Source organism: Hoplias malabaricus, chromosome X1 (genome assembly GCF_029633855.1).
Source record: "Hoplias malabaricus isolate fHopMal1 chromosome X1, fHopMal1.hap1, whole genome shotgun sequence".
Classification (NCBI taxonomy): Eukaryota; Metazoa; Chordata; class Actinopteri; order Characiformes; family Erythrinidae; genus Hoplias; species Hoplias malabaricus.
Genome location: NC_089818.1, coordinates 6,076,875 through 6,101,504, shown reverse-complemented (window position 1 = coordinate 6,101,504; position 24,630 = coordinate 6,076,875). Strand labels below are relative to the sequence as shown.

The 24,630-nt window shown below is 43.7% G+C and overlaps 1 protein-coding gene across 3 annotated transcripts in view; it reads left to right on the top strand.

Moving 5' to 3' along the window:
- LOC136675637 (serine-protein kinase ATM-like) overlaps positions 1 to 24,630 on the top strand; it is a 42,691-nt gene that overhangs the window by 15,650 nt on the left and 2,411 nt on the right. For 2 of the 3 annotated variants that reach the window (XM_066652293.1, XM_066652292.1), the window contains exons 19-58: positions 813 to 895; positions 1,033 to 1,197; positions 1,379 to 1,454; positions 2,402 to 2,532; positions 2,744 to 2,849; positions 3,262 to 3,429; positions 3,663 to 3,838; positions 4,020 to 4,263; positions 5,648 to 5,766; positions 6,086 to 6,212; positions 6,509 to 6,708; positions 8,196 to 8,370; positions 8,515 to 8,679; positions 9,038 to 9,170; positions 9,336 to 9,431; positions 9,997 to 10,168; positions 10,462 to 10,603; positions 10,976 to 11,149; positions 11,773 to 11,950; positions 12,630 to 12,738; positions 12,873 to 13,031; positions 13,453 to 13,561; positions 13,642 to 13,730; positions 15,469 to 15,571; positions 16,533 to 16,681; positions 17,679 to 17,783; positions 17,940 to 18,059; positions 18,291 to 18,525; positions 18,801 to 18,968; positions 19,110 to 19,229; positions 19,784 to 20,001; positions 20,654 to 20,861; positions 21,090 to 21,191; positions 21,424 to 21,564; positions 21,995 to 22,133; positions 22,420 to 22,502; positions 22,620 to 22,760; positions 23,602 to 23,718; positions 23,972 to 24,121; positions 24,445 to 24,610. In XM_066652293.1, the coding sequence (XP_066508390.1) occupies positions 813 to 895; positions 1,033 to 1,197; positions 1,379 to 1,454; positions 2,402 to 2,532; positions 2,744 to 2,849; positions 3,262 to 3,429; positions 3,663 to 3,838; positions 4,020 to 4,263; positions 5,648 to 5,766; positions 6,086 to 6,212; positions 6,509 to 6,708; positions 8,196 to 8,370; positions 8,515 to 8,679; positions 9,038 to 9,170; positions 9,336 to 9,431; positions 9,997 to 10,168; positions 10,462 to 10,603; positions 10,976 to 11,149; positions 11,773 to 11,950; positions 12,630 to 12,738; positions 12,873 to 13,031; positions 13,453 to 13,561; positions 13,642 to 13,730; positions 15,469 to 15,571; positions 16,533 to 16,681; positions 17,679 to 17,783; positions 17,940 to 18,059; positions 18,291 to 18,525; positions 18,801 to 18,968; positions 19,110 to 19,229; positions 19,784 to 20,001; positions 20,654 to 20,861; positions 21,090 to 21,191; positions 21,424 to 21,564; positions 21,995 to 22,133; positions 22,420 to 22,502; positions 22,620 to 22,760; positions 23,602 to 23,718; positions 23,972 to 24,121; positions 24,445 to 24,610 (5,761 nt within the window). The remainder of the gene's footprint in view (positions 1 to 812; positions 896 to 1,032; positions 1,198 to 1,378; positions 1,455 to 2,401; positions 2,533 to 2,743; positions 2,850 to 3,261; positions 3,430 to 3,662; positions 3,839 to 4,019; positions 4,264 to 5,647; positions 5,767 to 6,085; positions 6,213 to 6,508; positions 6,709 to 8,195; positions 8,371 to 8,514; positions 8,680 to 9,037; positions 9,171 to 9,335; positions 9,432 to 9,996; positions 10,169 to 10,461; positions 10,604 to 10,975; positions 11,150 to 11,772; positions 11,951 to 12,629; positions 12,739 to 12,872; positions 13,032 to 13,452; positions 13,562 to 13,641; positions 13,731 to 15,468; positions 15,572 to 16,532; positions 16,682 to 17,678; positions 17,784 to 17,939; positions 18,060 to 18,290; positions 18,526 to 18,800; positions 18,969 to 19,109; positions 19,230 to 19,783; positions 20,002 to 20,653; positions 20,862 to 21,089; positions 21,192 to 21,423; positions 21,565 to 21,994; positions 22,134 to 22,419; positions 22,503 to 22,619; positions 22,761 to 23,601; positions 23,719 to 23,971; positions 24,122 to 24,444; positions 24,611 to 24,630) is intronic. The other variant, XM_066652294.1, reaches the window with a different exon arrangement.

Below are 24,630 nucleotides of genomic sequence, written 5' to 3'. Positions count from 1 at the left end.
ATCTGTTTTCAACTTGACAATAGAGGATTTATTTTGAAATAAAGTCCAAATTATACTGAACATGATACAGTTTATAAAAGCAATAAAAAAGAAAAAAAATAATTTATTTATTTAACATTATACTTATATAGCGCCTTTCTAGAACCCCAAGGACGCTTTACAATCATTCAATCCATACACACATTGGCGAGAACCAGGAACGACCGTCCACCTGGAGGACTGCATAGGGCACTAGGGCTTCACCCAGGACAGAGCGCCAATCCATATCTGGGCTCAGACACATTCACTCACACATACAGACATTCATTCACATACACACTAGGACAGTTATTAGAGAAGCCAATTCACCTACCCTCCATGTTTTTGGGCTTTGGGAGGAAACCCACGCAGACACAGGGAGAACATGGAAACTCCACCCAGATGGGACTTGAACCCAAGATCCTAGCGATGAGAGGCGAACGTGCTGACCAATAAGCCAATCATTTTTATAAGCACTGTAGGTTGTGGAAATTCAGCTGGTTATTCTGGGTGCATCAGGGAATTTGACGTTTGACTCCTGAACCATTTCAGTAATAAAGCAGCGGGAGGTGATATGTACTTGGGAAAGCAAATGCAAATTAAAAACATTATTCCCAGAGACTCCAGCAACACTTTCATAAGCTCTGACTTCCTGGAGCTTTGAGGACTCAAGGCAACACTGGATATTAGTTTTATATAATAGTTGCAGCTATATTTAGAGAATTTATTACAGAGTTTTAATCTCATAACAGTCACCTCCCGGATCCTGAACCTCTTTTTCTGATGTTCTACAGTATTTGGTTCTGCTGAGAGAACTCCCCACAGAGGAGACTGCTCTGGAAACAGAAGAGTTTGACTCGCTCCTCAGGCCTCTGGCGTAAGAACTTCTTGCTGGTGCTGTTGATCACTCTCTCCCTTTTACCATGACCTTGTGGTGTGCTCTTTGCTGTGTAGTGGGGGGGGGGTTCCTGGGTTGGGCTTCATTAATAATGTTTTTGTTGTTGTTTTGTGCAGGGACGTGTGTTCTCTGTACCGTCTGGATCAGGAAGTTTGCTCTGAGATTCTCCTAGCTTTGCTGCAGTGCGTCCAAAGCCTGGCTCGAGTATGTGTCTTGAATGAAGAGACTGAGGAGATGAAGCATGTGCGGGGTGCACTGCTTAAGGTGGTCTCAGGATTCAGGTGAGTGGCGCCAGTCTGTATTGGAGTAGAGGGTTAGCATTGTGGTTAGCATTCAAAACACAGGTGCAAATGAAATGAAAGTAATGCATGAGACTTTGACTGTTATTCGTTCATTCAGTTTTCTTCAGTGATGTCTGATTGGGATTTAATAGTTAAATATGGCATTCCTTTTCTTTCTCAGTATCTTGGGCAGAACTGGCAAATGTTCTTCAGCTGTACGGACGGCTCTGGGACACTGTTTACTTGCTCTGCTGGAAGTAAGGACACCGTTTGATGGATTTATTCATGCGTTAAAAGTAGTGCTTTGGCAAATAAAATCTATTGTAAACAATATAGGGCGGCACGGTGTGGTGCAGCAGGTGGTGTTGCAGTCACACAGCTCCAGGGACCTGGAGGTTGTGGGTTCGATTCCCACTCCGGGTGACTGTCTGTGAGGAGTGTAGTGTGTTCTCTTTGTGTCTGCGTGGGTTTCCTCCGGGTGACTGTCTGTGAGGAGTGTAGTGTGTTCTCTCTGTGTCTGCGTGGGTTTCCTCCGGGTGACTGTCTGTGAGGAGTGTAGTGTGTTCTCTCTGTGTCTGCGTGGGTTTCCTCCGGGTGACTGTCTGTGAGGAGTGTAGTGTGTTCTCTCTGTGTCTGCGTGGGTTTCCTCCGGGTGCTCCGGTTTCCTCGCACAGTCCAAAAACACACGTTGGTAGGTGGATTGGTGACTCAAAAGTGTCCCTAGGTGTGAGTGAATGTGTGTGTCTGTGTTGCCCTGTGAAGGATTGGCGCCCCCTCCAGGGTGTATTCCTGCCTTGCGCCCAATGGTTCCAGGTAGGCTCTGGACCCACCGCGACCCTGAACTGGATAAGGGTTACAGATAATGAATGAATGTAAACAATATTCCCTGATTCCTGTTGTAGTCTTGGCACAGAGGCTGAGAGGCTTATGTGGATTAATGTAATGGAAACTCAGTTCCCGTAGTCATTTGAGGTGGCGGTAGATTCAGTATGTCTCAGATGAATAGAATAAAACACATAATAAAGTAATAAGCTGTAAGGCATCTGTTTTCTTAAATGAAGTTCGAGGTCTGAGGGACAGAATTGTGAACTGGATTTTTTTTGCCGAACTGTCATTGCATTTCTGAAATGTTTAAAATTTGATAAACTTATTGTTACCTGTAGATTCATGTCTATTTTTTTTTTTTTACCGTGTACCTGTATAGGCAGACCCTTGCTGTAAGTGGGCAGTCCTAACTCTGAAGGACGAGGAGCTACCAGTGTGCGAGGTTCTGCCCTCCTGCCTCGCTGACCCCCAGCACCAAGTTCGAATGTTGGCAGCGATGACAGTGGACAGGTCTGTTTTGTCCATAGTCAGGGTCTGAAATTACAGAGACTCAGCCCTTCATTTAACCCCCTTCCCATCCCATCAGTGACCTTGGGGGACTCCATTTATGGAGCAAATTTGACCCTGATTAGCTGGATATATATATATATATTTGTATGTTTTGCTTGTTGCATTAAACACTTGTGGATGTGGTGTATAAATGTGAGCTGTTGTATTACAGGTTGTTCTTGGAGAAGTCTGTTCAGAAAAAAATGCTCCCTCTTAAACACCAGCAGAAGGCTTTTGAGAACATTTACCTGAAAGCTCAGGAGGGAATGAACGTCCAGGTAAATATATTAAACATACTTTTAAAAACTTGCTTGTTCTCAAAGAATTAAACTTAGTTTTAATACTTGACTGAGTCAAGCTTAATAAGATGTTGTACCACATTTCCCTCTAGGGAGAGGTTCAGAGTTCTAGAGCTACTTGATCATACCATGATTCTGTCTCTGTCTGAAAACACATCCTCATATTTAGTGATATTTATTCATCATTTACACATAATCGATGTCTTGAAAAATAAACAGAGTATGGTCCTAAAGAAGTCATGCAAAATGACTTGAAATTCCCTTCAATTTACTCTCTCTTCTGTTTAAGAAATAAGAGATATGTTCCTTCTCATGTAAAGCTGGTGTTTAGGAGATTGTTGTTTGTTTTTTGCTCTGAAAATGGAATGATATTTAAAGACTATATTTCCAGAGCGCAACCCCAGAGCACCTCCCTGATGAGCTCTTTAACCGTCGGGCCACGCTGCTGAAGAGTCTCTCCATAGTCATGTGCTGCAGCCCAGTGTGTGAAAAACAGGCACTCTTTGCACTCTTTCGCTCATACAAGGAGAACAGCATCCAAGAGCAGTTCATTAAAAAGGTACAGAGCACCCTAGAGAAAGAGGAAGCACAATGACTTTGTAATAATATTGGTATCAAATAAGATTCTGAAAATGAACAATATTCGATTTTACTTAAAATAAAACCGTTGGAGTTAAATCTAAGCCACTTTAAGGCGTTAGAGGTGATTTTTCTTGTATGTAACTGTGAACAAAGAGGAGTTGCTGAGCAGAGGAGGACTGCGTTAAAGGTGTTTGTGTGGTTCCTGTGTAGGTTCTGGGCAGTGTATCTCATTCTCTGGGCTACAGGAATGCTAAAGCCTTCGTCTGCTCTCACCTGTATTACCTGGTGGCCGAGTGGCTGAGGCAGAGCGAGACAGACCCCAGCTACACTCTGCAGTCCTTCCCGTATACCCTGCTCAATTACAGCAGCATGGAGGAGTTCTACAGGTACAGTTTTTACAAGCTGCTGCCATTTACCCACATCTACTATTTTATTAACTGCCTTGTAACTTCCTTTACTCCTTAACTCTCTCGCCCTGAAACGGGACATACCTCTTCCTGGTGCAGATGTGTTGATGTATTGTCACTGCTCCTCACTGTGTGCTCTTCTGTTTGTTGTCCGTTTCAGGTCATCTTATCAGGTGCTCATTCCACACCTGGTCTTCCTCAATGACTTTGATCAGGTGAGGTCTGTCGGCGAAGTTCTTAACGAGGACTGGAAGAAGCTCCTGGCAGATTGTTTCCCGAAGATCATGGTGAACATCCTGCCGCACTTTGCTCTCCCCGAACAGGACACAGAGGCTGCACAGCAGAGGGAGAAGGCCCACAGGGTTTACGACCTGCTGAAGGACAAAGATTGCCTCGGGAAACAGGTGGGAGCACCTTCAATGTGCAAGTGTCAACAAAACGTAACTAAAACGGAACAAAGCGCAGGGTTTGCTCATTCCTTTTTACACATGGCAAAGAAACACAGTCTCGCCATCTGCACCTTGGGAAAGTTTGTATGCACTGAGTATTTAATCGTGTGTTGCATCCTGTATTATTTAGATGGTGACATGATGAGGAGCTGAGTCCTCTCATTTTTGGCCATATAGTGTATCACAAACATGAGAAATGAGGTTGCTATGGCTAGGATTGAGTATGTTCCACCTGTGTATTGTATGTGCTTCTGCGGTGTGGGGATGTCTTTGGCAGCATTTCTGAATTTGCAGTGTCCCGGCTAGGGGTGGGCGATTATGGCCCTAAAATAATATCACAATATTTTAGGGTTTTTTCACGATAATGATATCCTTGGTGATATTACAAAAAACAATGAAAAATACTTGCATTAATTTCAAGAACATAGTGTTGCAACAACAAAAAAAAAATTAATTATATCCATCCATCCATTATCCACCGCTTATCCGGGTCCAGGTCGCGGGGGAAGTAGTCGTAAAAAAGAAACTCAGACATCCCTCTCCCCAGCCACCGTCTCCAGCTCCTCCGGGGGTATACCGAGGCGTTCCCAGGCCAGTCGAGACATGTAGTCTCTCCAGCGTGTTCTTGGTCACCTGGCTCCTCTCGACATGGAGGAGCAGCGGCTCCACTCCGAGTCTCTCCCGGACGTCCGAGCTCCGAACCCTGTCTCTAAGGGAGAGTCCAGGAGACGCCCTGCGGAGAAAACTCATCTCAGCCGCTCGTACCCGCGATCTCGTTCTTTCGGTCACTACCCAAAGCTCGTGACCATAGGTGAGGGTTGGGACGTAGATTGAACGGTAAATCGAGAGCTTTGCTTCTCTGCTCAGCTCTCTCTTCACCACAACGGACCGGTACAGAGCCCGCATTACTGCTGACGCTGCACCTATCCGCCTGTCAATCTCATGCTCCATCTTTCCCTCACTCGTGAACAAGACCCCGGGGTATTTAAACTCCTCCACTTGAGGCAGGATCTCACTTACAAAAATATTAATTATATTAAAAATGTAATACATATTAAAATATTAAATGGTTTTATTTAATAAAAAATGTTATTTCAATCATTCTGAGCCACTTTCCATTGTACATCACTGCCTAAACGACTCATAAAAAGAACGTAGGCCATATTATGGCTAATTGCATGAGGTCGTTAGTTAAACGTTAGAATATCACGATATTGACTTTTAAAAATGATGATGATATTATTGTGAATAATACGCCGTGGCACAGCCCTAGTGTTGGGTCAGTCATCTCTACTCCATAAATAAAATTTCCAAAACGTTATGGTACCTCTTTTTAAAGCGGATCGACAGTCTGATCTGTGGAAACCTGGCAGAAATCGTGGTGGAGCTGTTGATGACACTGTATGAGGGAGCAGGGACAAGCGCAACAGACAGAGGAGACCTGCAGAAGTTCATTGGGTAATGACTAAAATATGTTTGTAGAGTTGAGAACATAACGCTGAATCTGATTTGAAGCTCATTCCTGCGCTGCTGATGAGAGAAATGTTGTGTCTTCTCATAATAAATAATAATTAAATGCTAAAACTAATTTATTTTTAATGCATTTTATTTTAAAATTTTACATTTATTTTTCCTAGCGCTGAATTATTCCAAAAAGACATGTCCCTAAGAGGTTAATTCAGAATGCTGAGAGGGGACAAAAAGTAGATATAATTTACTTTATAGACAGGGATGGTCTGGCAGTCCTGAGCAGGGAATGTCATGTCTTTATTTCCAGAGAACTGGATCCTGCCCCCAATCCTCCTTTCTTCAGCTCAACTGTGATCAAAGCTACGTTGGATTACCTCAGCAAGTGCCACAGCACCACTCACAAATCTCTGGTCACCATTCTCTCCAAGACTCCAGTAAGGCTATTACACAATCATCACTGACTGACTGATAGATTTTGAGCTGCTTCTGAAAATTAAATTTCATACGGTTTAAATCCAGCAGATAGTTCTCTTCTCCATTCAGTAAAATGAAATGATTTTGGTGCTTGTGAGATTAAAGTAAATCTCTGTGATGTGTGTATTAAGAGAATAAGTTTTTGCCTAGATGTTACTCGTACAAAAGCTGATCATTTACAGCACCTTGGGAACACGCCTGCATCAACAGGCCTTGAGTGAAACTTCTTGACTCCTCAGACATTGTTCTGTAACAGGTTTCCATGCAAAAGATTCTGGCCTCCATTTGTCAGAAAGTGGCAGAGACGACCAATGCTTATGAAAGGCACCGTATCCTGATGATGTATCACCTGTTCGTCAACCTGTTGCTGTGTGAGGTGAAGGACGGACTGGGGGGAGCATGGGCTTTTGTGCTCAGAGACATAATCTACACCCTCATACACCACATCAACAGCAGGTTTGCATATACACACACCACACACACCACACACACATACAAAAATAAACACAAACACCACACTATGTGGGTGTAAGGCTATTGGGATGTATGAGGTAAAGCACACCTTTTGGTCCTAAGAAAATTAGTCCCTTCCTACCTTGTGCCCAATGATTCCGGGTAGTCTCTGGACACGTCCTGTACTGGAACAACAGTCACAGACAAAGAATGAAAGACATTAGTGCTACCCCCAGTCCTTGCTCTCTTGCAGCTGGAACACCTCTTCCTCTTGTCGAGGTTTTTTTATTTATTTAATTTTTTTTTAAAGTACAAAAACTTGCTTGCCCTGTATCCATGTGTGAACATTCATTCATTCATTATCTGTAACCCCTATCCAGTTCAGGGTCGCGGTGGGTCCAGAGCCTACGTGGAATCATTGGGCGCAAGGCGGGAATACACCCTGGAGGGGGTGCCAGTCCTTCACAGGGCAGCACACATACATTCACTCACACACTCACACCTACAGACACTTGAGTCACCAATCCACCTACCAACCTGTGTTTTTGGACTGTGGGAGGAAACCGGAGCACCCGGAGGAAACCCACGCAGACACAGAGAGAACACACCACACTCCTCACAGACAGTCACCCGGAGGAAACCCACACAGACAGAGAGAACACACCACACTCCTCACAGACAGTCACCCGGAGGAAACCCACGCAGACACAGGGAGAACACACTACACTCCTCACAGACAGTCACCCGGAGGAAACCCACGCAGACACAGGGAGAACACACTACACTCCTCACAGACAGTCACCCGGAGGAAACCCACACAGACACAGAGAGAACACACCACACTCCTCACAGACAGTCACCCGGAGGAAACCCACGCAGACACAGAGAGAACACACCACACTCCTCACAGACAGTCACCCGGAGGAAACCCACGCGAACACACCACACTCCTCACAGACAGTCACCCGGAGCGGGACTTGAACCCACAGCCACCAGGTCCCTGGAGCTGTGTGACTGCGCCACCTACCTGCTGCTCCACCGTGCTGCCCCATGTGTGAACACAAATGAATGCCCAGACATGTGCACAGTGGTGCAGCAGGTAGGTCACAGTCTGCGAGGAGTTTGTATCTGCAAGGGTTTCCTTTGGTTTCCTCCCACAGTCCAAAAACATGTTAATAGATGGATTGGCGACTCAGAAGTCTCAGGGTAATGTCAAAGAGAGCCCTGTGTGAACAGAGTCAGAAATATTCCAGAGGGCTGGTGTGTTCATGGCATTCTTCCTGCACATACTGGACACCACACAGAACATTTCCAGCTGTGAAAACATTACTGAAATGAAGCATCTCTGGCTGTTCACTACATGTGTGAAAGGACAACGACCTGATTCTCCCAACATTTTCTAGAGTTCTTATGTGAAAAGACAATGCAGAGTGCTAACTGAGGTTTAGTACTTTACTTTGAGTCCTAACTGTCCAGGTGTCTGCCCTCAGGTCAGTGCAGCAGGACGAAGTTTCCAGGCGAAGTCTTGCCCTTTGTTGTGATCTGCTGACCACTGTCTGCAAAACCGCAGTCCTCTTCTGTGATGATGCGCTAGAGAGCCATCTGCAGGTCATTGTTGGTACTCTAACAGCTCAGGTCACGCAGAACTCCTATATTACGCCACAGGTAAGTTAATAGAAACCTTAACTGGTCAGTGCAGAGAACAACTCAGAAACTGATGTACAACAGTTCCTAAAACGGAAGACAGTTGGCATTTGTCTTCAGCGTTAATCACGAGAACCTCTGTTTAATCTGTGCTCTGTGTGAAAGGTTCTGCATCTGCTGAAATATTTGGTGCTGGATAATCCCGAAAACAGTTTCCTGAGGAGAGCTATTCCTCTGCTGGAGCCTTTCCCTGATAAACCAGTGTTCAGAGAGCTGAGGGCAGCGCAGCGTGCTCTCAAATACAGAGGGGGAGGATTCTGCCTTAGACAGGTCAGACAACAGTATCGGTTCACATCCGCTCTCTGTTCACAGTGGTTTACAATTTGAATATTAAATTAAACAGACACTGGACTCTGAACTTGGGTTCAGGTGTTAGAGATGGGCTGATGTTGGGAGTGAACAAGATGATACAGTAAAAAATATAAGTTCACAAAACATAACTTTCACCAAACTGTCTTGTTTTTCTGAGATCTGAGAAGTTGGAAGAGCATCGGGGTTTTCATATTCAACATTTCATGTTTCACACCATGTGCTGCCCTTAATCCAGTTGAAAGTTCTCAGCTGTGAAACTACGGTTATCGCTTTTAATATTTCCTTTTTCTTTTTGTGTGTGTTTTGTATTCTGTAGGAGATCGAGCACTTCCTGTCTGTTACGTCCTGTGGCTCGCTGCCTCTCACGAGATTGGAGGGTTTGAAAGATTTAAAGAGACAGCTTTATACACACAAAAAGCAGATCGGACAGCTGCTGAAAGAATGTCATGGTCAGAAACACACTCCTACGTCTTTACTGTCGTCTCTCACTAAACCTTGGTGTTGATCCACTTTATTAATCTCCACTTAAAATTGTTCAGAAAAAAACTGCAGTGATAAAATGTGGTTTTACGTTAATTCCATATCCGTAATTCTGAATCTGTTCGTTTGTGTAGCTGACCCAGCTGGAAGTGTCGTGGTGAAGCTTGTTTTGAATCTCATGCAGCTCTGCAAACTGGCAGCTAATCACCCTGGAGGCAGAGAGATCCTGGGTGAGCATGGGGCGAATTCACCAGCTCCCTTTAGACCTTGTTCTGTAGAGAACGAAATATTTGTCCCAATTCACCAGGATTTAATAGTTCCTCATCTGTCATCAGTCATTTGTTGAGCTTGTTTCTTGCCCATATTTCACCTGATCAGCACCAATCAGCCTTTAATGGATGCACACAGCATGTAGATGAGCTCCTGGAGCTGTGAATGTCAGTGTATCTGCAAGAATCTACAGAATGTTAAGCACAATCACACAGAAGGAGTAGTAAGAGAAGAAACCATTGACCCTTCTGGGATCAATAAAGTTGTGTTACATGCTTTTATTATTTGCTTATATATTTTGATAATTTATGTGGATGTAAGCTACTGTAAGGACTGTATGTTATAAACAGAATGTATAGTGGTCAAGATGTGTACTGTGTACAGATGCATGGATGCGGTAATTCCAGCACAGCAGTGAAGTGCCAGTGCAGTGTTACTGTATTAATTGTGGGTGGCTTTCTCAGAACCCATTTTTAAGTGTTGGTGCTAGTTAAAGCTTTGATATTCTGTGTGTCTGTGTTTTAGAGGCTGTTGGGGGTTGTTTAGGAGAGCTAGGGCCTGTGGACTTGTCTACCATCGCACTGCATCATGGGAAAGACCAGATCTACACTCAGGCTGCTGCACTTTACCCTGACATTCTGCCTCAGTGGATCTTCATCATCCTCAGCTGCATGGACAATGCACTGACACACCACAGGTAGCAGAAACGTCCTCAGTCGATGTACGCAGGTCAGACTTGAGTTGGGAGATTTTGGTGGAGAACTGCGACATTTCATTAAAAATAATCAGCCATAAATTTGTCTTTGGGTCGTGTTTGTTACTTTGCGCTGAACCGAACATATACAAACGATGCAGAGCCGTAATGTGACCCCACACTGCACTGACTGTCAGACGTGCCGTCATGGATCGTGGGCTGTTTGTGGCAGATAGAGAGTCTAGATCTTCATCCACTATGTTTGTCTCTGACAAGTGTTTGTCTGTGCTTTTCAGTATTTCTGTCCGTCAGGCAGCTGCTCTGTGTTTAAAGGACGTTCTGGCCACGCAGCAAGGCCTGGACTTTTGGGAAATGTACAAAAGCCACAGAGACCCAATGTTGCTCTACATCTGCCCCTTCCGCTCTGCCAAAAGGAAGGTAGGGATTTAGATGATGTGAACTAGTGTACATACCGTGTACATGTAACTGTTTAAGCTTTATTTTGTTTAAGTCACATACACTTTATGGCTTTTGTTAAGTTGTCTTTACGCAGGAGGGATTTATATTTAGAGCCACACCCATATTGCGTTTCAGAGTGAGTCTGTTGACTGTGGTCTAGTGGATTAGATTCTTAGAGATGGACCTGACAATCTACATATGCTTCTTTACTGGCCGTGATGATCAGGCATTTTTCACGTAGTTTATGCTAATGTTCAGTTAATAAAAAAATATATTATTGAGGGGCCACTTTTAGGCTTTTAACAGACACATGAACGTGTTATTTTAATACATGCATCCTTTTCAATGTAGGAACAGCCCGTGCGAATGGACGTGACCCCTGTGTCTGGAGATCTGGACAGAGTGGAACTGTGGAGGGTAAATCCTGGTCAGCACGAAGACTGGCTGAGAAACCTGTGTGTGGCTTTACTGGACAGTGGAGGAGTCCAAAATGAAGCACTGCTAACAACCAGACAGCTCTGTGAGGTATTCCAGCAGAATTACTAAAAACACATTACCAATGACTTAGATACGGGTCAAGAGCAAAATACTGAAGTATTACAGCACCTGTCTCTCTTCTTTCTGTGTGTAACTGATGTATAAACCGGACCGGAGTTCTCGGTAACAGATTGGTTTTATTAACGTTCCTGTAAAATCAAGAAATAGTTGTGATCCTATCCCTAACTGTGTGTGTGTGTGTGTGTGTTGTGATAAATCTGTACATTACCTTAAGTCTGTGTACTGTTTTAAATTCTTCTACTCAAGTACAATACAGAGTAATGCTCTATTTTAGCCATTCATATTTTTTAAAATCTGATTTCTTTTACATTTCTGGGGTGCCCTTTTGTGATTGGTCGTCTGTGATTTTTAAAATTTTAGCATTTAATTAATTATAGACGAGCAGAATCCAAAAGATAAACTGAGCAATAAAAGCTCTAATGGTGTTAAAAGTCACACTATATATATATATATATATATATATATATATATGTATGTATATATATGTGTGTGTGTGTGTATAAACACACGGCTTGCTGGTCGTTATTTTGAGGATAGGTTTCGAACATTGTACACATCTCATTACTAATCTCACTAACCTCTTGCTGCAGGTAAAGACAGATTTTTGCCAGAGGATCCTGCCCCTCTTCATCCATGACATGCTCCTAGGGGACACTACGGGCTCCTGGAAGGAACTCCTCTCCACACACATACAGAACTTCTTCAGCAGCTGCTTAAGACCGGTTAATTCCACCAGCCGTACTACCACACCCATGCCCCTCGATTCAGGTGCAGATTCCTTAGGGGTGGGGGATATTAAGTGGACATTATTGAAAGAATAACAGTATTGTTAAAGGACACAGTATGTAAATAAACTCTGTAACAAAGGAAATGACATCAGAATCCTCACTTTCTTAACAAAACAAGGCTTCTCTCTGTTCTAATGAGCCTCAAAATAAGGGCCTGGTCAAAATAGCGTATGTCTCTTGTGAATGAAAGAGTTTTTATTTCAGAGAGTTTGTTGTGTATTTTTAATAGGCTTTTCTCGATATCAGTAATATATTGATTATAAAAATATTTGGAGAATTCTGTCGTTAGAATAGAAGGTTGAACACTCAGCAGCTTTCATTCATTTCTGTTTTTGAGTTGGGTGTTAAAACCCTGATGCTCTGAGGATAACAACTTCAACTTTACACAATAAATCCACAGATTTACAAACATCTAATTCAGCCTGAGATCAAAGCGAAAGTGGCCGCTGGTAAAAATAGAGCCACTCTGCATTTATACATAACAATTGTGCATCTAAAACGTTACATGTCCAGATAAGAATATTATTATGTGTTGAATATTGCACTCTAACCTTATTTATAAAATGGCTCATGTATTTATAGTTTGGGGCCTTGTCTAGTTTTGCAGTGTGCACCTAAATTGTGAGTTTTGCTCAGATTTTCCAATCCTGTCTCAACAGCAGAAGCAGACGCTACCAGACAAACACAGCCAGATAAATGCTCTCTGCGTACCATGCTAGCAGTCATTGACTACCTCCGGCAGCAGAGTCATCCACTAAGACCAGGGAGGTTTGTAATTTCTCCTCTTCTTTCTGGTCCTCTCCATGTCATGGATGGGTTGATGGTTTGGTTCTAGTTCTCTTTAGCCGATTGATAAGTGTTATTTAGTTATTTATTAATTTTCTCTCCCCCCCCCCCCCCAGTTCTGAGTATGGAACTGTGCGTGAGTCCAACTTTTGGCTGGATCTGAATTATCTGGAAGTTGCCCGAGCCGCTCAGCTGTGTTCAGCTCATTTCACAGCGCTGCTTTACTCTGAGATCTATATTGACAACATCCGGACCAACCTGGAGGAGAAGCGCAGGTAGGACTCGCAGCACTTCTCTGGAGTCTTTGAGTAGATCAGTATTTATCTTTTATTTTTTTTTTCTGCTTTGAGCTCCATTAGTCATTGGTTTGGTTTAGAAATGTCATGCTCAGGTGCTTTCATCCTAAGAAGTTCAGCTTTCTCATGGATGTCCTGAGCGTTGACCGTTATGCAATCACCTCTAGCCCAGGAGAGTCTTCTGTTCTAACTCACGGATGGAGAAGATATGAGGCAGATTACCTCAGCTGTGCCATCTCTATGCAGGCTTGATTAAATAAAATCGAAGAATTTTTGGTCCGTCACCTTCTAACTGCGTGAGAGGCCGTCTCTAACATCTGTTTACATGAAACCAAGGCCAAACACACATCAGCCTAATGCTCTTTTTTTGCTGCTGTGCGGTTTGCCTGTGTTACTCCAGTGCTCAGTCTAGAACCTCAAGAAAAATCACGTTTGATGACAGCAGCCAGAACCTGTCCATTGGCAGCATGTTGGAGAACAGTGTGGAAGACTCTGGCATTAGTCTTCAGGTACCTCTTTATACTTTGTGTAGGTGACTTTATTTGCAGGCGTGAGGAGGAAATGAGCTCCAGCTCTGTTGTTCTTGCAGGATCTGTTGATAGAGGTGTACAGGAGCATTGGAGAACCTGACAGTCTTTATGGATGTGGAGGAGGAAAACTGATCAATCCTCTAACCAGGTTAATCCCTTTATTTCTGCATCCTCATGTTTGTCTAAAATTTGACTTTGTTCACATAGCAGGCAAAGAGTGGCACAAAACCTACATCACACACCTGATCTTTCCCTAACCCTAACACCAGACTTAATAGTTTGAAAGGTATTTGTTTAAAGATGTTTAAGAATATCTCTTTTCAAGTCATTGTCTGTGAATAATGTGGTTTGTGCATCCATCCATCCATCCATCCTTTTTACCGCATATCTGGGTTCAGGTTATGGGGCAGCAGTCCAAGTAAAGAAACCTAGACCTCCCTCTCCTTAGCCATCTCTTCCAGCTCTTCTGGAGGGATACAGAGGCATTTGCCAGGCCAGTCGAGACATGTAATCTCTCCAGCTTGTTCTGGGTACCTGAAACACCTCACCAGATGCTCAGACCACCTTTACTGGCTCCTCTCGACTTGGAGGAGCAGTGGCTCCACTCTGAGTCTCTCCCAGATGTCTGAACTCCTCACCCTGTGTCGAAGGGAAAGTCCAGACATCCTGCTGAGGAAACTCATTTCAGCCGGTTTTACCCGCGACCTCATTCTTTCAGTCATTGCAGTTTTAAGCTCATGACCATAACTGAGGGTTGGGACATAGACTGAACGGTAAATCGAGAGCTTTGCTTTTTGGCTCAGCTCTTTGTGCACCACAACCTCTTTGGCCTAATGAAGTCAACAGGACCACATCATCTGCGAAAAGCAGACATGGACTCCTGAGATCCCTGGTACTTGGCTATGCCATAAAAATTCTGTCCATAAAAGTTTTTAAAAGAACCAATGACAACGGGAAGTGCAACCTCAACTGGCAACCAGTCTGCCTTACTGCCAAGCCTCTGCTCTGTTTATATAGAGACTGGATAGCTCATAGCAATAAGCTCAGGACCCCATATTCCCAGGGCATCCCAACAGAATACCAGAGAGATATATCTGAATGCCTTCTCTAGATCCACAAAGCACATGTGGACTGGTTGAGCAAGCTTCAACACATCCAGTGTTCCATGACCAGGATGGACTCTTCTTAAAAAGGGGAACCCCCACCCCTGTCTGCTAATCCAGAGGCACTGCCTCTGATGTCCACGGGATGTTACAAAGCCGTGTCAGCCAGGACAGCCCCACAACATCCAGAGCCTTGAGGAACTCGACCCCCAAGGAGTTTTCTGACTACCTCGGCCACCTGAGCCTGGGTGATAGACGAGTCCCCAAACTCTGCTTTCTCTGTAGAAGGCGTCTTGGTGGGATTGAGAAAATCCTTCCCAGTTGAGGTTTAACTTGCTTTCCTCTCTTGAGCTGCCTGACAGTTTGTCAGAACCTTCTAGGAGCCGACTCAAAGTCGTTTTCCATGTCCTCGCCAAACTCTTTCCACACCTGAGTTTTTGTCTCAGCGACAGCTGAAGCTGCAATCCGAGGTATAACCGTTAGAATAGTATCTCTGAACATGTTAACTGACTTGAGAAAAGCAAAAACTAGGTAATATTTTTAACTTAAAATTACATCAAAATAATTATGATGTTCCACTTAGTTGTACTAGAGAGAATAGAGCCTCTGTCACTGCTATTCCGAGCTCAGCACTTCAGAAACTGCACCATGAAACTTTTGAAAGAGGGTAGGGAACCACCCCCTCTCTCTCCCCTCTTCCTTGAATTCAGGGCAAAAATTGTATTGTATATGTGACTGCGTTTTTCTACTTTTATGAATGTTCTTGTGTGTTTGTGGAGTCAGGATCAGGACGTATGAGCACGAGGCCATGTGGGGGAAGGCAGTGGCCTCGTACGACCTGCATTCCTATCTTCCTGAGGTCACAAGGCAGGTCGGGATAGTGGAGGTACGGTCTGATTGTAAACAACACCACATTCAGAAACAGTCCTTCGGTGTCAGTGGCTATATTTTTATATGAAAAGGACAGCTGTGATGCTGAAGTTAACAGTTCTCTACATGTTACACAGGGGCAGAAGAACATTTAATCAGAATAAAAATGGTGTAATTCTTACCAAAGTACTATTTACCCTGGAACAGGGGTCCTCGAGTCCTTTGATCAAGGGGCTAGCTCAATGATTTCAGTCTTCAGCGTGTGGCCAGACACCAGCCGGAAAGAAAACAGAGAAAAGTTGTAAAGTTGTAATGATTTTTAAATAAAATAATTATTCATAATTGTTTTAAGATTAAAGTCAAAGTATTTCGAGAATCTAAAATCACTAGGCACTACCTCATGTACATTGGGTTTTATTGTATAGTCTGAGACCGTCAAGGGAAACCTGAAAGATATTGAATCCCAAAAGAGCTGGATTCTAGTCTCATTCCCGCTGTAATTTGTTTTGCATTGTTGCTAACATCAGTTCTGTTCGTTCAGAGATCATCAGCTAGACAACATTGCTGCTGTCGTTAAAGGGGTAGGTCAAATTGATCCTAAATTCTCCTTTAAATTGCCCTCCGTCCTCTGCAGCCAGATCTGAAGAACTCTCTTGATGCACTTCCCTGGAGTCAGCGTCTCTTGAGTTCCCTGGATCCGGCTACAGAGGGTAACTTAGAGAAGATTGAAGTTTTGGTCCCTTTGGATGAGTTTCTAACAGGAGGCCATAGTTATCATTAAAAAATATTCTTATTTATAATGGCGGCCTGGTAATATTTGTCTGTATGAAGTACATGACTTTTGCATTCACAATATCAGTATTTATCGCTCTAATATAGACATTAATTAATAAAAATATGTGGAAGGTGGCCTCAGGTTTGCCTGAAATAAATGAACCCTGGAGTAAATCTGCTGTATAACCTGTGTTCTGATCCAGGGTCTGCAGAACCTGGGTCTGTGTGGAATCCTCAACATATATCTGGCAGGTTTGGAGAGAGAGAGGATCGAGTGGGGGCCTGAGCTCCGAGAACTTAACTTCCAGGCGGCGTGGAGGACCACACAGTGGGACAAAGATCTGCCAGGATGGTAGGAAGGGGCTGGGATATGTGTAACTGTGTTTCCGTAGTAGGCGTCATGCTCTTATTTTGAATTCTGAGGCCTTGACTGAATTTCTTGAACACAAAAAGTGGGGTTTTACTCTAATGAACAGAACTGTTCCAAATCATATCCTCAGAATCACAATATTATAAAGGAGACAATATACAGAGGTTAGACAATGAAAGTGAAACCCCTGTCATTGTAGTGTGGGAGGTTTCATGGCTAAATTGGAGCAGCCTGGTGGACAATCTTCATTAACTCCACACTGCACCAGTAAGACCATGTGCATCCAATGGTTCAAACACTGTGTCCTGAAGGCGGTGCCGTGTATCAGGACGACAATGCACCAATACACACAGTGAGACTGGTGAAAGACTGGTTTGATGAACATGAAAGTGAAGTTGAACATCTCCCATGGCCTGCACAGTCACCAGATCTAAATATTATTGAGCCACTTTGGGGTGTTTTGGAGGAGCGAGTCAGGAAACGTTTTCCTCCACCAGCATCACGTAGAGACCTGGCCACTATCCTGCAAGAAGAATGGCTTCAAATCCCTCTGACCACTGTGCAGGATTTGTATATGTCATTCCCAAGACGAACTGACGCTGTATTGTCCGCAAAAGGAGGCCCTACACCATACTAATAAATTATTGTGGTCTAAAACCAGGTGTCCTGCCTCCTGTAGTTAAGCTAATGTTGCTGCATAAGGGGCTGCCGTCTAAAGACTGGTGACCTCACCCCCAGGCTGGGGCCGGTGTTCATGATTGATGAACTTGTATTTCAGAGGATCCAGTGATTTTCAGTAGATTTGGAAATACTTTGTTCTTCACAAGGCACAGCAGCAACAATTTTCCAAATTTCTGTCATAATCACTAAAGACACTTCCTCTGGAGTCTGCTGCTCTGACGTGAAGTCTGATTCAACTATAATGTGTGGAGTCTGAGTGGAGACAGCCTGAATTTTAATTTCCACCTTTATTTTGCAGGAGTGAGAAACTGAATCCTGGCTTCAACGAGTCGATGTTTACTGTGCTGCAGGCTCTGAAGGACAAAGACCTCACGTTGTTTGAAAAGACCCTGGAGTATGCGAGGTAGCCCACATGGAGATATTTAATAGAGGCACCAATGGGAGAAGGGATTTTGTGGACAGTGGAAATGTGCCACTTCTGTAGACAAAATCAAACTGTTGAAACTGAAACTGTCATTGTCTATTGCTTTACAATTTTGTGTGTGTTTTTACCCACCAGAGGTTACTGCGTGGAGGAGCTGTGTCGGGACAGTCTGGAAGCAGTATCCTCCCTCTACCCCACGCTCTGTAGTTTGCAGATGATTGAGGAACTCCAAAGTGTCAAACTGCTGTTCTCACAGTGAGATGACAGACACAACACTGACTGCACTTCATTCACTTTCTGTATCATCAATAACAGCCATGACAATAAGAACAGGAGCAGACACGAACACTAAAAATCTGTGCCAACAACTCTTTTCCATGTGCACTGATAAATACACATGCTGCTCCTCCATATATCGTTTAAAGACACATTACACTGCTTTTATATTATCCCAGCCAACCCCACCCTGCTATGTGTCTCCTGTAGGCCTGTGTCTGACTCTGAGCTGGTGGAGGTGTACAGTAAATGGAGTCAACATTTAGAGCTTTTATCAGACAGTGATTTCAGGCTGATCGAGCCCATCCTGGCCCTGCGCTCCTCAGTTCAGGAAACACTCCTCACATCTGAGACTGATCTAGAGAGGAAGATCTACCTTAACTCTGCCTACTCCTCTCACCTCATGGAGCTGTGCAGGTTGGCGCGCTCAGCAGGAAACACTCAGGTTTGCTTTATAATGGGAACCGTGTCTGTCACAGTTTGTCATTGTGTCTGTCTTTCTTATAAATACCAATCCTATAAAAATCCTTTTATTTTGAAATGTTCCTATTCCAGGATTTCGAGGTGCCTAGCCATTAATTATTTATTTTGATATTAAACTCACATCAAATCAATTCATTTCCTTGCATTTTCACTTTTACCAGAAATGGGCATTTCATTCAAACTGTGTATAAATGAACAGAGATGCAGTGCGGTTCTGACGCATGGTTTATTTCGTAGCTCGCGGAGCGGGCCGTGTTTCAGATGAAGCAGAACAGCAGTGTGAGCTCGGGGTCCGTCAGCTCCTGGTTCTGGCAGCTGGAAGAGGCTCAGGTGTTCTGGGTGAAGAAGGAGCAGAGTCTGGCTCTGGGTTTACTCCGACAAATTATTAACAAGCTAGAAGATCTGGTTAGTCTGGAGTGTTTATGTGTGGGGGTGGGGGGCGGGTCTAACATGTATGGTTTGCCTTGAAGTGTATCAATCGTAATGATCATTGGTGGGGAGTTTACTGAAGTGGTTAACTATGTTTGTGTGTGTTTACGTGATGAGGTGGAGGTGAACCCCGCTGTGGTGCCTGTGTACGCAGAGTGTTTGAGGCTCTGTGGAAGCTGGCTGTCTGAGACCTGTCTGGAGAGTCCTGCTGTAATTCTGGACAGTTATCTGGAGAGGGTAAATAAGACTAACATCGACCTTTATTCCTTGATTTTTAAAGAACGCCTTTGGTCTAGTGCAGCTGGTTTTGGACGCAGAGCTCCAGAGTCACTGTGTCTTAATGAGCCACTGACTGATATCCACATGTGCATGAGTCACCCAAGACCTGCAGCTGGTGCACTGTACTGTGAAACATCATGCTCGTTTCCTCCATGCATGAGCACTTTGTGTTATTTGGTTGGTTTTACCTGCACCAGGTGACCATACTGTCACCAAAGATTGACGCATAAGCGCTCCAGAATGTAACTAGGGTATTTTATGTGTACATCACTGTTTTTAAAATGATAACTTTAAGATATTTTTTACTCAGCGGTGTGACCTTCCCTGGCTCCTCAACTATGTTCTAACGCTGTTAATTTGTTGAATCTAGGAGACGTGTTAGATCTGTGTATTTCTATATATTAAACTGAAGATTTAAGTTCTGTTTTTGTTGTTTTATGACGTGCTACGGTGTGTTTTCTGTTGTGTCGATAAATCACATGATGTAGGTCTGTTCTGATTTTTGTTTGTAGGCTGTGGAGGTGATCGTGGGCCATGCTGGCACTCCAGACCCGAAGCTGCAGAGCCAGCAGACTCAAGCTTTTCTGTCTCTGGCCCGTTTCTCTGATGCTCAGTTCCAGAGTATCGAGAACTACATGAGATCCTCGGAATTTGAGAATAAACAGGCTTTACTGGAGAAGGCCAGAGAGGAGGTGGAGCTCATGAAAGAGAGGAAAGTCACCAACAACAGGTCAGCTCATAAATTCTGTTCCATTTCCAGGTGATGTTGTTCTGTCAGACACCGTTTTTACAAAAGCTGTAAATGACACACCATCTGAAGAACTGTGGTTTATGTGATACAGTGATATTAGTGAGCAGTGTCTAGTAGGCAGCAGCCTGGGCTTTGGAAACTTATTTTCGAATATTTTTGCAACATATAATATGCCATTCCAGTTTATTAAACATCATCCATTAGAAACCCAGTCCTTAAAGCTCCTGCTACTGAGGTCTTGAGCTACTTTCAGAGGCTCCCACAGTGTCTCATTCTAATACAGTGTTCATCTCTGGAGATTACGTGGATGTCTTTTGGGGTTTTATTTATCGTAGGGTTGTTAGTTTGGAGTTTGGCTGAAATGCCTGAACTCTGGAGGCATGTGTTTACATATTTTAAATATTGGTTGAAACGCAAGGATGGTTTTCCTTTTGTTTTTGTTTTTTTAACTGTGATGTAGAGTGAATTAAAGAATCCTGAATGTTCAAACCTTCATGATATTTATTCTGTGGTGCACAGGAATATTTGAAACCTATGTCAGCACTAAATAATAATGCAACATGATTGTAATTGCATTGGTCACGTCACCAGTGGCAGAGCTGCTTTGATAGTTGTGGCTCCTGCTGTGCAGGTATACAGTGAAGGTCCAGAGGGAGCTGGAGCTGGACGTTAGAGCTCTGGAGAGTCTGCAGGATGACCGCAGTCGGTTCCTCTGCAAAGCCGTGGAGAATTACATTCGATGTTTAGAACTGGGTGAGGAACACGACACATGGGTCTTCCGACTGGTCTCGCTGTGGCTGGACAATGCTGACGTCAAGGATGTCAATGATATGATAAAGGTATCATTGAAACTGCTGTATGTCAGAGTTCAGTGGACTGTTCACTGTCTGTAAGGAGTGTGTCTGCATGGTGTTCTGGTGTTCTCCCACAGTCCAGACACGCGTAGTATATTTCCTTACAGAATCCGCAAAGTGGTTTCCCTCTAATTAACTAAACAACAATGTGTGTCTTTGTCATTGTTTTAATCTCTCTCTTTGTGACGGGTTTGTTTTGTTTGAATGTGGTAGAAAGGAGTAAAAAAGATCCCCACCTATAAGTTCCTCCCGCTGATGTACCAGCTCGCCGCCCGCATGGGAACCAAAGTGTACTTCCACACTGTCCTCACTGAGGTATGACTCGTGAAATATTCACATTTTATAAAACTAATCTTTCTCTTTAAAGTATTCTGAGGAAATGTTATTTTGTTTTCCCCCAAAACTGAACCACAGTGCAAAACATTTTACTGCAGGAATTATCTACAAGTAAAGTTTCAGGGTCCAATTTTAATTCATGTGTCACACTGTGTTTAAAGTCTGTCTTGGTCTCTTTTGTGTGTGTGTGTGTGTGTGTGTGTGTGATTAGCTGATCTGTCAAGTGTCTATTGATCATCCTCATCACACTCTCTTCATCATCCTCGCTTTGGTCAACGCCAACAAAGACGAGAGCTTCTCACGCAGCAGACTGAGCAAAAGCAGCACACGTCAGCCCTCCGCTCTGGACCTGGTAAACCTGGGATTCTCCCTGTTTCTGTCTCTGTCTCTGCTCAGACATTCTGTCCACAGAACTGCACACTTTTTTTAGAGCTGTAATAGACCTCTAAAACCTGCAGTGGGTCTCATGTCCCAAAGAAATCCTGGTCTTGGGATTTAGGGTTAGGGTTGCAGATGAATCAGAGATGAATGATCTTTTTATTTGTTATTTAATTGTATAATTAAACGTTGCTGTGGTCAGCAACATTGTTTCAAACCTAGAACTGTACAGACTTCACTTTTCTCCAAAATATCCCTGGATGTTCAGAGTTAAGGAGCCTAACCATTCATTCTGCACCTACTAACACACCAACACTGCCGTACACTCGCCACCAAAAAGATCATTGATTAGTGATGCTCTGAACAGGTGTTGATCAGTGAGGCTTTGTGGTTCTGTTCTGCAGGAAAGAGCTGAGGTGGCACAAAATATAATGAACGTGATGCGGAGGGAGAAGGCTCAGATGATCCGAGATATTGAAAGCCTTTGCAGTGCCTACATCACCCTGGCGTACATGGACGCGAGCCGGCATAAAACCGAGAAGAGTATGTTAGTGTCCCTTGTTCTGTTTCTCAGGGAAGTGCGTTCAGTCCTGGTTGAATTTGGGCTCAGTCAGGGCAGGGGCTGAATGACGAGGTGTTTTTCTTAAGGTGTCCAAACTGCCTACAACAGACCTGTGTACATTGTATTTTACATAGTTGCATTGGGATGGGAAAGGGTTAACTTTAATACAAAGAAAAGTCCTCTCAGAATTGAGATGCCATCAGATCGAATCGAGAAAAAAATGCCTATTTTCATGTAAAAACTGCTCTGTGTTCTGCTCTGGTTCAGAGGCGATACCCATCCCCACAGACCAGCCTCTGATGCGGATCAAAGATCTGGATAACGTTATTATCCCCACCATGGAGATCAAGGTAAAAATGGGCTGTGAATTTCTGAACCAGAGTCTAATCACGGGGCGATCGATAACATCTCATCTACAGAGGTGTTTACAGGTCACTGATGTTTGTGTCCTCTGCCTCTAAAAACAGGTAGATCCTTCAGGTAAATACGAGGATCTAGTCACCATCAGCTGCTTTAAACCTCACTTTCATCTTGCTGGAGGAGTTAACCTGCCCAAGATCATCGACTGTGTGGGCTCTGATGGGAAGAGCAGGAGACAGCTCGTAAAAGTGAGGATTTTAAAAACGGTTCAAACACCCGTTGCTGACTTTCTGGAGTAAATTACATCTGCACAGCTTTTTGTTTAACTGTTTAACGGGGCAAAGTCCGGATTATTAAAGCCAGAACACCACAGCGAGGGGTTACTCAGAATAAACGAGGCTGTGAATTTATTACAGTGCCGTTTTATCAGTCAGACCCTTATAGAAATGTAAGACAGTAATAAATATGTAGTTCCCAGCAATGCCCTGTTCATTTATTACTTGGAATACTTGGTTCATAAAATGTGAAGGAGCTTGGTTTTAAAAATGTTCATCAACTTAAATGTTATCTTGTTGCTGTCTGTTACACGAGTTGCTTTAATGTCGTCTCAACACTGTGCTTTTGGAGCTTTGTATGAACAGAAAATAACAGGCTTTCCGTGATCTGACACACAGTCAGCAACTGACAAAATAAACAGTTTTTGAAGTTAATCATTTGTTTTTATTGTAAACAAAGACATTGATATGAAGCACCAAAGCTTCTCCAGACCGTCCAATGACAATGGGGTGTATTTTGGGCTTTTTCTGTTTCTGAAACACCCCAAACACCTCTGTGACGGTGGTTATTTGGCTAATGGCGGTCCGACTAAACCAGGCTTGCCTAGATTCCCTTTGCTCTTGTTTCAGCGCCCAGAGTCTGTGACGATGTAAATGTCAGTATTTGTAAGTTGTTTAAAGAACTGCTGGTGATGGTGAAATAGTGGTAAATCCGAACAAGTACATTTTTGTGGGTTGGGGCTGGATCTTATATTAAGGTGAGGAAGTGTAAACGGAGTGGTCTGGTGTTAATGGTGGATGTGAATATTTGCAGGGTCAGGACGATCTGAGGCAGGATGCCGTGATGCAACAGGTTTTCCAGATGTGCTCCACACTCCTGCAGCGCAACACAGAGACACGCAAGAGGAAACTCAACATTCGCCGATACAAAGTAAAGCCTGATCATACAGACACATGCAAACGTTTGAACAGCCAATGAAAATGAATTAAACTTCACTGTAAGGAATATATGGATGCATTTAGAGTTTGACTGGAAGGTGGCACTGAGAAGTTGGCCACAGTGTGTTTTAGGAAGGTAAAAGGTCTGTGATGTCTTGGAAATTATTAAAAAAATCTTACTGTTACTTAATGTTAAGAACAAATTCACACAAAATCGACACTGACTCCATTCTCTGTGTTTTTAGGTGGTGCCATTCTCCCAGCGCAGTGGGGTTCTAGAGTGGTGTTCTGGTACTGTTCCCATAGGGGAATTTCTGGTGGATCCCCAGAAGGGGGCGCACAAACGATTTCGACCTAAAGATTGGACAAACTTGGCCTGTCGCAAAAAAATGATGGTACGATGGATTCAGTGGAGCTGTTGAAAATATTGTTACGCTTCAAAACAAACTGTTTATGTTGAAATGTAGTACAGAGGCTGTTTACAGGTGTGTGTTCAGTGTCTCTTGTGTGTAGCAGATGTCATCAGCTATACACAAGCTCCAGTTTATATTCTGCTTCTCTAATAATCCACAATCAGTGTGTAACAGCCTTCCGGCTGATTTCCAAACATGAATGGGCTTGATAATTCAGCACTGTCATGTTTCTAGGTGCTGTAAGAGTTTTGCACTTGGTAGTTTGTAACTGTACGATGGTGGTGTGGTTGTTGGCTGTGGTTCAGGAAGCACAGAGGATGGAGTTTGACGTGAAGCTGCAGGCGTTTACTGAGGTCTGTCAGAACTTTCGACCCGTGTTCCGATACTTCTGCATGGAGAGGTTTCTGGACCCTGCCGTGTGGATGGAGAAGAGGCTGGCGTACACTCGCAGTGTAGCAACGTCTTCTATAGGTACAGAGCCCCTCAGTAAC